Source organism: Schistocerca nitens, chromosome 1 (assembly GCF_023898315.1).
Source record: "Schistocerca nitens isolate TAMUIC-IGC-003100 chromosome 1, iqSchNite1.1, whole genome shotgun sequence".
NCBI classification, from domain to species: Eukaryota; Metazoa; Arthropoda; class Insecta; order Orthoptera; family Acrididae; genus Schistocerca; species Schistocerca nitens.
The window spans coordinates 188,630,001-188,643,207 of record NC_064614.1 but is presented as its reverse complement, the minus strand read 5'-3'; the positions used below and the strand labels follow the sequence as shown (position 1 = coordinate 188,643,207).

Here is a 13,207-nt window from a genome sequence, read left to right as displayed (position 1 = left end):
CGTTGGCCCATGGTGCTCTCACATCAAGAACTCGGCGTACTTAACCAGGAAACTAAATGACACAATTGTCGAGCCGGACGTTGTTTACCTGTTTACTATGGTTCCACTTAATAATGTGTTGCTACAGGTGAATCGGATGATGTTATTTCAGTTGGCTAGATTAATATTCTTGAAAAGGTTACAGGGCAGGAGACAAGGACTTGACTAAAAGAGACAGTCAGATGTCCAAGTTTGGCCTCTCAGCATGGCAGGTGAGAACTGATTTGGTATCTTGACCAAAGAGACAGTTGAAGTTGGACGAAAAGCATCACATACCGCGACAAGTTGGTTTCGAAAGAGAGGGAATGGTAGTGGAAAGGCAGCGCAATGTCTTACAAACGAATGTTCAAAATAATTGAAAAAATATGTTTCCTAATTGCCTAACATACTAATGGTACAACTTCGTAATAAGTATCTACTATGTACTGAACTGAAAGGATATAATTTGTATGATATTTGTATATTATTTTCTTAGAAGTTTCTGGCGTTGCCTATTAACACAAGTGGAAACATCATGAACTGTAGGTACAATGCTACTGGAAACTTTTACTCTCTGAGCCTTTCGGCCTTTCAATTGCAGGATAACAGCGGTGAAGGGGGAAATAACTTCGAGATATCAAGGAAATTGTCTTACTGCTGGTGAATGTTCAATATATGTTCCAGCATCTTCAAACTGATACCAAATGTAAACGTCTTTGAACATATAGATGGAGAAGATAAATAGTTGTTTCATTTTGAGGCAAGACTGTGTTCGTTGACATCTAAGTATTTTATTTAAAAAAATAATATAATAATCTTTAAATGTAACAAAGAAATTAATTTTAACGCCGAGTGTATGACGTAATGTATTTCACAGAGACCTTCCAGACACATCAGAATGATTAGTAGTCTCAGGTAATATGGCGTGGGAGTCGTTAGGAACGGCTCGGTAGCCACGGTTTCGGAACTACGGTGGAAGAGCTTTTGTTGTGCCACACGTTTCAGAATTGTGCAAGCGAATCTAATATACATCAACGGGAAGGCAAGTGACGTCACTTTCTGCGAACAAGTCTCACTCAGCCTCTGGCTGAAACGGCAAGCATCTCGCAAGCCTATTGCTTACAAAGGCTAAGTCTGACGATGATTTCAAGTGTGTCTGACACACACACACGAATGGAAACAGTTCAGTGTGGCCAAATTTTATTTGAGAGAGTCTAATTGGTGTTGGTGCTGTTAATTTCGTTAACAAACATATTGCGCCAGTCGCACTATTAGCACGCGCACGAGAACGACGCTTGCAGAACAGCACTGGACCCAACAACTCTTGTGTACACACGCTTCACGGTCGGAAGTTGAAGAGAGTAGTAGTTACATTTCTAATGATTAAATAGCAATTAAAACTGTATTATGTCCAAATTAACCTCAACAAGTTGTAATGTCTATGTGGCGCAAAGAACATCATTCCGTTTATTCTTGACCGTGGATTTCATAAAACCCTACATTCAGTCATTCACGTGCAAATGATAGAGAGTTTATAATTATTAGTAATTCATTTTTAGGTTTCCCACTCAAGTTTACTGAAATAGATTAAAGAACAGTTTCCTACAGTGAGTCAATTAATGCACTTGCTAAGGCGGAACTAAAGTCATATATCAAAATTGTTTGGAAGGTTAATAAGATGGATAGAAGGCACAATAATATTACCCACACACCACAAGGGTAATTCATTCACTGATTTAAAAACCATAAAAGTAATAAATAACAAATTAGTCATGAATGCCTTATAGAAACGACGCGAGTCAGATGAAAGACACAGTACCATATCATACAAATTACGAACTACGTTCCAATCTAATCATTACAGTTATATTACATGACACATTTATTTGATTGAAAAATCTCTTGACTAACGTCAGTTATTGAGTATGTCTGACTAACATCAGTGTAGTGTTTTCTACGTAAATGTGAAACAGAAGAATTAACATGCAATCTCCCCAATTTTTTTATTCCTCCCTCCAACATCTCCGAAATGAAAGAAGGAATAGATGTCGTGATGCTCATGGAAAATATTCTTTCAATGTGGGCGCTATAGCTTAGCATGTCAAAAGACATTAGTATTGTCTTACGTGGAAATTTCATTTTCGATCACTCAACGCAGATTCAGATCGGCTGCTATAGAACCACACGTGTCTTTGGCAAGTACTGAAAATCGTTGACGTTTCTTGAGGTTGTCCCGTGACTAAGGAAGGTTGTTCGCAGATGGCGTTCAGCTCTCACATCTGGTTCTATTCGACGTAATTCGCTTTAGTGACTAAAAAACAGCTACATTTTGCAACACGACTGCAACAGACCAAAAGTGGAGAAACAGAATGTCTGTTAAAACATTGTGAGAGTGTAGCTACAAAGAAAGTTGTACACTGAACGAAACTTCTTTCGTTCTTAGCTGACAAAAAAGTTAGTAATGGGCCTCACAATTCAGTGGCGTTAGGAAACGATCACAGTTCTAAATCAGTATTGCCAGCGCTTAATATAACTATGCAAATAGATACGACCTATTCTATTCATAACGAAACCACTCTGAGGTACCACTCAAAGGAGCTAATTAAAGATGTAAAAAACAGAACGAAAATGCCCTCAGGAATTGAAAAGTAACGACCGACAATATGGCCACACAAATGAAAAAATATTTAATCTTCACTACTGTTAAAATTATTAAAAAAAATACAATACTAATTTAATCAGGTTTGTTTGATAACGCCTACTGTATGGAGCGATTGTTGATACATAATTTCTGTGAGAATATTTCCCTAGTAATTAACTCTCATGTGAAGTAATCTTAAGATATGATGCGATTTATGCAATATTTGCAATCAGAACTGTTAAGGAAACTTATCAGCAGCATTCCTGTATTTCTGCAACATTTTAGCCATATATTCACCCAGTAGATGCACAATTTTTAGAAACAGGTTAACACGAGGTTAATTTCCATTCATTACATGAACATGAATGGAGGAACATGCAGCTCTCAGCTTGTTAACCAATCTCAATGATTTATTGACAAAGCTGAGAGATCTACATGCTACATTGTCTCCTACATTTACGGCTACCAGCATCTTTCAACGACTGATTATTTCAGTCCTTGCTGTATACTCTTAAAGGCTATGGTAAGATGAGTAGCAAGACTCTCGACAAATTATTTTCAATGATGCAAACATGTATTACTAAGGCAATAGATTTCAAATCACGTTAATCAGATAGTGAATATACGACCTATTAAAAATTATGTTAAATACTATTTCAATTATTTAATATACGTGTGAGTGTGTTTGTTAAACATTGTTTCCCTATTCACTGAAAAATGCGATTCTGCTCATACTTACCACCCAGTTGCTCGGCAGCAGCTAATTTCGAGAGTAAGGGTCCATGGTAGTCTATGGCAGCTGAAACAGAGAAGTACTTTTATTTCAGAAGCGCTGTCAACAAACAAATATATTTCAAGGTAAATTACAACTCTTGTGTGACACAACAGGCTACACATATGAATACTACTAATCAAATAAAAAGGCACATTATCTAAATAGTTCGAATGTTGTTGTATGTAAATTTGTTTGTGAATTCCTAGTTCACATAACTCGGATGACAACAAGTGTGTTCCTTTACAAGGGTACCATATGCAGTCCTTTCATTCAAGCTCAGCAGAACCATTACTCTGTCCTGAACTACAACCTTGCTGACAGACTTTTTAATGCGAAAACATATCTATGGTGTTATCTTGTCAAATCTAATGCAGCAAAAACAAGTGAAAGACAGAAACTAACTAAAAGTTGACAGAACGAAAGCTTTCACGACCAGTTGGCATTGGTGCTGGTAAACTTTTCGGGGTATAAAGTCGAAGTCCACAAAACTCTTCTGTTCCTAACGTTTCGTCCAGAACTCCGCTGGACATCTTCAGAGCTGTTGCTCTGAAGCACACGTTTCGCTCCTCCGTTGAGTCTGCAGATGTCCAGCGCAGTTCTGGACGAAACGTTGGGAACAGAAGAGTTTTGTGCACCACGACCTTATACTCTGTACGTTTTAATAGCAGCAGTAATTAAAAATTAATAGTCTATTAAATTTAAGACAGTTATGCAGCTGCTAATTTTTAATTCTGCCAGCCACAGTTGGTTTCTAGCTAAACTTTACATCACAAAAATATTAACACCTTCCTTATTAGCAATATCATCTTACGGACTTATTTTCCAGACCTAGAGAGTCATTCTGCAATCATTCTAGGTCAGAGTAGTTCCTTACTCACCGGAGAGGGCAACAAGTACAGAAACCCTGCATTGCCATTCTAGACAAGGTCCTACGAGCTAGAGGTGGTTCTCCAATGTTTTCCTTTGTCCCGTTATGCACTGTCTGTGTTTTGTGGATGTCTGTGATGAGTACCTTTAAAGTGTAGTGTTAGGTTTGCTTTGTTACGGATGAAGGGAAGGGGGAGGGTGAAATCCGATGCTGGCACGTACACTACTCCTTTCTAATAGCTTTAAGGGAGCCTCCAGGCTTAACTAGCTCATCCACAGGATGGATCGTCGTCCACAGTGTCACATACACTTACTTCATGTGACACTGTGGAGAGGTCTGCAACTTAATGGAAGGTATAGACGCGAAGGCAGTTGATTAGGAACTTCACGCCATCACATCTCTTTAACTTGCCGCAAAATTTTCCAGCACCGAAATTCGAACCTGTTTACCTCCAATCGAGCGCCACCAGCCGTACAAGCATTACTGAGCATGGCTATGGAAGCAGGTCTGTGATATTGTAGTTGTTACTTCAGTTTTCAGTACAAAGAAAGTCTACTCTCAGTCGTATTTCCGGCTTTATATTGTAGGAAATATTCGTCCATACAAAAATGCGTATACACTGAAGAGCCAAAGAAACTGGTACACCTGCTCATATCGTGTAGGGCCTCCGAGAGCACGCAGAAGTGCTGAAGCAGGACTTGGCATGGACTTGACTACGTCTGAAGTAGTGCTGGATGGAACTGATACCATGAATGCTGCAGGACTGTCCATAAATCCACAAGAGTACGAGGGGTTGGAGATCTCTTCTGAACAGCACGTTGCAAGGCATACCAGATATGCTCAGTAATGTTCATGTCTGGGGAGTTCGGTGGCCAGCGGAAGTGTTTAAACTCAGAAGAGTGTTCCTGGAGCCACTGTGAAGCAACTCTGGACGTGTGGGGTGGCGCATTGTCCTGCAGGAATTACCCAAGTCCGTCGGAATGCTCAATGGACATGAATGGATGCAGGTGATCAGACAGGATGCTTACGTACTTGTCACCTGTCTGAGTCGTATCTAGACGTATCAGGGGCCCTACATCACTCTAACTGCACCCTCCACCATCTTTAACAGACCCCTGCTGACAGGCTGGGTCCATGGATTCATGAGGTTGCTCCATACCCGTACACGTCCATCCGGTCCATACAATTTGAAACGAGACTCGTCCGACTAGGCAACATGTTTCCAGTCATTGATAGTCCAATGTCGGTCTTGACGGGCCCATTCGAGACGTATGGCTTTGCGCCGTGCAGTCATCAAGGGTACACGAGTGGGCCTTGGGCTCCGAAAGCCCGTATCGATGATGTTTCATTGAATGTTTCACACGCTGACACTTGTTGATGGTCCAGCACTGAAATTTGCAGCAATTTGGGAAAGGGTTGCATTTCTGTCACGTTGAACGATTCTCTTCAGTCGTCGTTGATTCCGTTCTTGCAGAATCTTTTTCCGGCCACAGGGATGTCGGAGATTAGATATTTTACCAGATTCCTGATGCTCACGATACACTCGTGAAATGGTCATTCGGGAAAATCCCAACTTCATCGCTACCTCGGAGATGTTGTGTCCCATCGCTCGTATGGCGACTATAACACCACTTTCAAACTCACTTAAATCTTGATAACCTGCCATTCTAGCATCAGTAACCGATCTAAAACTGCGCCAGACACCTGTCTTACATAGGCGTTGCCGACTGCAGCGCCGTATTTTGCCTGATTACATACCTCTGTATTTGAATACGATTGCCTATACCAGTTTCTTTGACATGTGAAGTGATAAAACTTTCATCATATTAAAAAAAATACTTATCAACCTTTGATATTGTAAAAGTAATTAACGTATTCCATTCACCTGCCATTTCGCCTTTGGTACAAAAAAATTAACTACACTCCTGGAAATGGAAAAAAGAACACATTGACACCGGTGTGTCAGACCCACCATACTTGCTCCGGACACTGCGAGAGGGCTGTACAAGCAATGATCACACGCACGGCACAGCGGACACACCAGGAACCGCGGTGTTGGCCGTCGAATGGCGCTAGCTGCGCAGCATTTGTGCACCGCCGCCGTCAGTGTCAGCCAGTTTGCCGTGGCATACGGAGCTCCATCGCAGTCTTTAACACTGGTAGCATGCCGCGACAGCGTGGACGTGAACCGTATGTGCAGTTGACGGACTTTGAGCGAGGGCGTATAGTGGGCATGCGGGAGGCCGGGTGGACGTACCGCCGAATTGCTCAACACGTGGGGCGTGAGGTCTCCACAGTACATCGATGTTGTCGCCAGTGGTCGGCAGAAGGTGCACGTGCCCGTCGACCTGGCACCGGACCGCAGCGACGCACGGATGCACGCCAAGACCGTAGGATCCTACGCAGTGCCGTAGGGGACCGCACCGCCACTTCCCAGCAAATTAGGGACACTGTTGCTCCTGGGGTATCGGCGAGGACCATTCGCAACCGTCTCCATGAAGCTGGGCTACGGTCCCGCACACCGTTAGGCCGTCTTCCGCTCATGCCCCAACATCGTGCAGCCCGCCTCCAGTGGTGTCGCGACTGGCGTGAATGGAGGGACGAATGGAGACGTGTCGTCTTCAGCGATGAGAGTCGCTTCTGCCTTGGTGCCAATGATGGTCGTATGCGTGTTTGGCGCCGTGCAGGTGAGCGCCACAATCAGGACTGCATACGACCGAGGCACACAGGGCCAACACCCAGCATTATGGTGTGGGGAGCGATCTCCTACACTGGCCGTACACCACTGGCGATCGTCGAGGGGACACTGAATAGTGCACGGTACATCCAAACCGTCATCGAACCCATCGTTCTACCATTCCTAGACCGGCAAGGGAACTTGCTGTTCCAACAGGACAATGCACGTCCGCATGTATCCCGTGCCACCCAACGTGCTCTAGAAGGTGTAAATCAACTACCCTGGCCAGCAAGATCTCCGGATCTGTCCCCCATTGAGCATGTTTGGGACTGGATGAAGCGTCGTCTCACGCGGTCTGCACGTCCAGCACGAACGCTGGTCCAACTGAGGCGCCAGGTGGAAATGGCATGGCAAGCCGTTCCACAGGACTACATCCAGCATCTCTACGATCGTCTCCATGGGAGAATAGCAGCCTGCATTGCTGCGAAAGGTGGATATACACTGTACTAGTGCCGACATTGTGCATGCTCTGTTGCCTGTGTCTATGTGCCTGTGGTTCTGTCAGTGTGATCATGTGATGTATCTGACCCCAGGAATGTGTCAATAAAGTTTCCCCTTCCTGGGACAATGAATTCACGGTGTTCTTATTTCAATTTCTAGGAGTGTATTATTACTGTAGTGTTTTATTGTACAACTATTACTACTGAATTGTTATTTTGTGCCACGTAATGCAATTGAAGGAAATTATTCAATCATCGACGTTTCAAGACTGCGTTTGTGTACCTGACATAAATTCCATAACATTCACCTTACTAGAAACCTAATCTTTGGACAAGGTGCAGATTTTCCTTTCCCCCAACCGACAGAATGTATAGGACAGCAACGAAAAATAACTACAGGAGTAGAAAATAAAGGTTAAAAATAAAAAATACAATTAACTAATTAAATTAAATGGAAGTACTCTTTAGAGGAACGCCGTGGTTGATCTAATCATTATTGCTTCTTTTATTTAATCGGATAGGAAGCACAGATTTTATTAATACAACTACCGGTTTCTACAGCCATCTCCGGATCCAGTGTTGCAGCATAAGAAGCCGATCGACGTAGGGACACATGAATTATCATACTATAAAAGAAAGGAAAAAAGAACAATAATTTAATGTAATAGCGAAGGCATATGGAAGGAGTGCAGTTCAATGTTTTTTACCACTCCCAGAAAGTATAAGATTTTTGTTGAATCACTCTAAGAGGACAACGAAATGGTTCCTTGGAAATTCAACAGTTTACTTCTTCCTCCAGACTCCAGCTGCTCCTTTCGAAACTATTCGCATGAATATTAATTTTATATTGAATTGTGAATTGATTGTCCCTGTAGTCCCCATACGAAATGTGTCATTGTGTTCACCATTCCCTTTTTTCTCGTTGGTACTTTTTTCTGTGAGCGTAAGCGTAAGTCGATAGCTGGCGGTAGAATATGCAACGCCGTTAACTTGATACTTCAATCCACGCTCATTCAGAGGGTCAAATATTAAGAAACTCTGTTATTATTTCACCCTTTAACGTAATCATTTGGACAACGTTATCATCCTACTATGTAAATCAACTAAACATTACTACCAATCGTCTCAAGTAAATGAACAAGAAGATTTCGGAATAAATCATTATAATTATGTAGCAACTGAAAACTTTTCATAGTGTAACTGGCATTATGGTACAAAGTGGACAAATCAGTAAAAGTATCTGTTACATGAGAAATCATTTGTACCTCACGGTTTGAGTGATTTTTTTCGCTTTCCGAATTCTACATCCGGCAAGCTCAAAATACTGGTTACTACAATTTCAACAGTTGTGTAGATATGATTTCTTTCCGAATTTACGTAACTTGGCACACCTTTCAACGATTCTTTTACGAGTTCACTGCGCGATGGCACCTAAATTCCGCCCTCCTCTTGAATTACAGCGAAATATTTGTCTGCACTGAATGTTTTGTTCGCAAGACATTTTAGCTCTTCCGAATAGATTGGCGTAGATACACTTTTCGCATAGACTCGCAGCAAGGAGTTGGCAAAGGATAAATATGTGAGAAAAATGAAACTATTTCTGTCTCATATTCTGCAACATGTAAGTGGAAATTTTTCTGCTCTCCGTAAGAAAGCACTGAATGCAGCTTGTTTATGATGTTTGGAAGACTTATAAGTAACTGTCTGTGTTTGTTGGCTTTCCGTGTACATTGATGTTCAGAGTCTGATGTAGATACGACAATAACTAATGCAGTCTGTCTGTAGAGTGGTTGCATATTTCTACACAGACGATTGCTAAGAGGGTACAGCAATGTGTGTGTGCAGTTCGGGTCCACGTCGTAGATTTTTCATGAAAACTTCGGGATAGAATCATAAGTGTTTTACATGAATATGTAATTTAATTATCAGTCCTTTTAGTGTAATGATTACACAGAACAGTATAATGGCTACAGAGTAGATAAATCACAAGTTTGAACCGTCATTCGCCGCTGTATACCAGCTACGTGTAAACTGCTTTGCGCTCGTTTTTCGTTTCCTTTCGAACGCTGCCGTAGCTCTCGCATTCGTTCGGCACTGGACCTTTTTGGCTTTTTGGATTCCGTCAGACGAGAACTTTCCTCTGACTTGCGTTTTCTGTAAATCTGAGCATATTAATGTACGAGTCATATGAGATGACATGTTTCATTACTTCGTAACTTTCAGTTTTATACCGATTTTCACTTATAATCCGGGGAATATTTTTATTCTCTCGCTTTGTATCATAGTAGTGCTCCGCAAGGTCTTTATAACGGCAACCGAATCAACGTCCGAGTTAAAAATGTTTCTACACCGCACCAATTTAGAACTATACTCAAAACTAATATCCGTAACGATTATGCATATGCGCCCACACTGGCACGATGACGTCACAGACAAATCTACTGCGCCACTATAAACACTGTTGTTTATGCGGTATTAGTCTGAAAGATATTATCGATTCATCAGATTTTTTTTTTCACACGAAAAAGTTCAACCGATGAGGGTATAGACATTTTCCAGTCAATATATCGGGCACAGGAAGATATGAAAAGAGCAGCAGAGAAAAAATTCATATGATGCGAATAGAAAATGAGTTGTATTTAAACGCTACAGATGAGAGCAGCTGACCTGACAGACTGTTGAGAAGAGCACAGACAGCCGCCAGGAGTACCACTCGCTGTGTGAAGCACGCCGCCATTATGGTACGGGTAACGCAGCAGAGCCGGACGACACTGTGGCGCGTGTTTGAGTGCGTGCCCTCTTTTATACCAGCAGGAGGCAGACGGACGCCAAAGCAGTGGGTGCGCCGGCGCCGGTAAAGCCCCGCACACACTCAAATTGGCAAACAAGGCTACCGCAGAGGTTCTTGACCGCCTCTTCTCTGGATATGACGCCGCCCTAGCCTTGCTGACGTATTAAGATTTATTTAGAGTCATTGACCAAACATTTGGCAACCTGTCTACTCACTAAATAAACAAACGGGGACGGTTATAATGGCGTTGTAAGGTGTGAAGCCATCTAAGACAACAGAGACATTCAGACGTATTGCACCAGTCACCCATGCTTTACTGCGTACCTGGCGAGGCTTAGTGGCTAAAGGTTGGTACATTTTGAAGCCCAGAACTGCCAACTTTTCACGATTTTGGAGTGAATTTGCTGATCTACTCCCGTCACTAAAAGTGTAGTGTGCATGCCCGCACACCCACAGTCGTCGCGACTGCACAGATATCGCTTCGCCGTTTTCCCCTGGCAGCGGAGCTGATCTCAAACGTTTGTGTGTATATTGTCCCGGCTAGATAAGAACCATTCCCTGCCGTGTGGATCGGGCATAAAACATCTCTGAATCACGTTGTGAATCTAATTGTGTGAACTATCAGTTGAAAATTGATCTCGTTTTCTATTCCCAGAGATATTTCATACACTTTCGACCACGACGGATCCAAAGACAATGATTTTATTTATTACTCGGGAATAACATAGCAATCGGGTTCCAGTCTATTTTTTCTCATTTTTGTTTCCAAAAAAATTTGATTTAGTTACCTTCGTAGTCAATATACCTTCGTTAAATCCTATTATCTGTCTGTAACAGGTGGATCAGCTTTTCTCAATAACCCTTGAATATTCACAGATATAATTGTCTGTGTACTATCTCATTTTCGGGATTTAGAAAACACGGAGAAATTCTCGTATATACTCTGTTTTATTGACCCAACTCACTTCTTAAATTAATGAGAGTTGGCACTGGGGAATCAATGAAGAAGGAGATGATCCTAGTGTGTATCCTTTCGGTATAATAACGGTCAGCCCGTACCACATTCCATCGCGTTTCTATCACCAAAGATATAATTACCCATGAAACTGTCTTTTACCATTAATATCTGGCTTTACAATATCTAAGGTTCTTAATTCTCACGACACGATATTAATTATAGTTTCGAGTTCTTTCAGTGTCTGTTCAGCACAAATTTAGTCTTTTCACGGGCACTATATCTCACGTCTCGTTTATTAGCAGAATCGCCTTGACAGCGGTCGGCAAAGGTATTAGTATGATAAGGCCTAACTATTTTCTGTCCCAATAACTCAAAATAATCTATTATCCGCCACTTCAATATCTAATCCAGTTATCAGAATGATATTTAATTAGGCTTATAATCCCTAACTTCCGACTACCACGGAACACTGCGAACATGCACCATCGAAAACAGAGACTCAAGAGAGCCAACAATGCTGCGCATTGGTCCATGTATTATATTCAAAACAAAACACAGCTCTATTATGTCTTCCTTGGATTCCCTTTGTGCTTCTTTGCGTTACTCTATTTCAAATATCTATCACTTTGTAAAATTTTAACTAACTATTATTTCGAAATACGACTACCTTGTTTTTTTTTTGTTTGGGGGGGGGGGGCCTCTTGGGTCATTTCGTATTACTGAATTTAATCTAATATTCGTTTCTGAATACCCACTCTCTAAAGAGCGGTTACATGTGCCAGCTTGCGAATTAGGGATGTCGATCATTCCTGTGTCAAGCGCTGGATAAACGAACGTTGTTTCACAAGCTGGTTTCCTTGCGTATGGATTTTAGACTGTTTTCCCCGGTTTTTCAAGCAATTGCTGTGCTTGTTCCCCGACTCCTATACAGGAACAGAAGGAACAGACGAATAAGATAAACCCGTGACCAACTGAATTAGAGACATCTATCATCACCTTGATGACGGAGGATACGTGCCATTGCATTTTCTCTACCAGGCACCAAAAGCACGGTCATATGGGGTTTGAAGCAACTGCTCAACCGCAGCCCGCAATCCACGGACACGGTTCCGAGCTGACTGCAAGCTGCCCTCGTCTTGCTCGATGGGGTCTCGTCTGCGCTCATCTGGATTGAAAACTATCTGGGAAGCCATAGATGCACATTTATGACCGCATAAGTTCTCGAACCCGTCTGGTACATTTCATCACAGATAGGATAGAACATTCTTCCTGAACGTACATGTCCTGTGTGTGACGCCGTAGGTGAACGTGTATCGTCCGCCGATGAGGGATGATGGCATTGAGAAACAGCTGAATTCGCTAAGATTGGACGTAACTCTAGGGCCTAATGAAATCCCTATCAGACTAGATATAGAATTTGCGGTTTGATTAGCCCCTCTTAGTATACCGAAGATCCTTCGAACGAACCAAATACTGAAAGGAAACACAGATTCACTCGTTTAGAAGTAGGGTGGCAGAAATGATGCAATCTACACAACTACCGTCCACTATCGTTGTAATCGATCTTTTGTAAATTCTTAGAACATATTCTGAGCACAAACATAATGAGCTGTGTCGGACACAAAGGTCTCTCCACCCTAACCAGCAGGATTCCGGAAACAGCAGTCCCGCAAAACCCATCTCCTCCTTTTTTCAGCGATATCCTGAAAGCCATACATCAGAACAGTCATGTAGGTGGAGTATTTCTTTACTTCCGAAAACCATTTGACTCAGTACCCGCCTACGGTTGTTCAAAACATGTGTGAAATCTTATGGGACGTAACTGCTAAGGTCATCAGTCCCGAAGCTTACACACTACTTAACCTAAATTATCCTAAGGACAAACACACACACACACCCATGCCCGAGGGAGGACTCGAACCTCCGCCGGGACCAGCGTCACAGTACATGACTGCAGCGCTTCAGACCGCTCGGCTAAT

At 42.3% G+C, this 13,207-nt stretch overlaps 1 protein-coding gene across 1 annotated transcript in view; it reads right to left on the bottom strand.

Moving 5' to 3' along the window:
• Positions 1-10,250, bottom strand: part of LOC126234944 (heterogeneous nuclear ribonucleoprotein A3 homolog 2-like) — a 28,684-nt gene extending 18,434 nt beyond the window's left edge. Inside the window, exons 1-2 of the mRNA XM_049943686.1 lie at positions 10,147-10,250; positions 3,399-3,458 (exon numbers count right to left, since the gene is read on the bottom strand). Coding sequence (XP_049799643.1) covers positions 3,399-3,458; positions 10,147-10,216 — 130 coding nt within the window. The 5' untranslated portion in view covers positions 10,217-10,250. The remainder of the gene's footprint in view (positions 1-3,398; positions 3,459-10,146) is intronic.
• Positions 10,251-13,207: the final 2,957 nt, after the last annotated feature.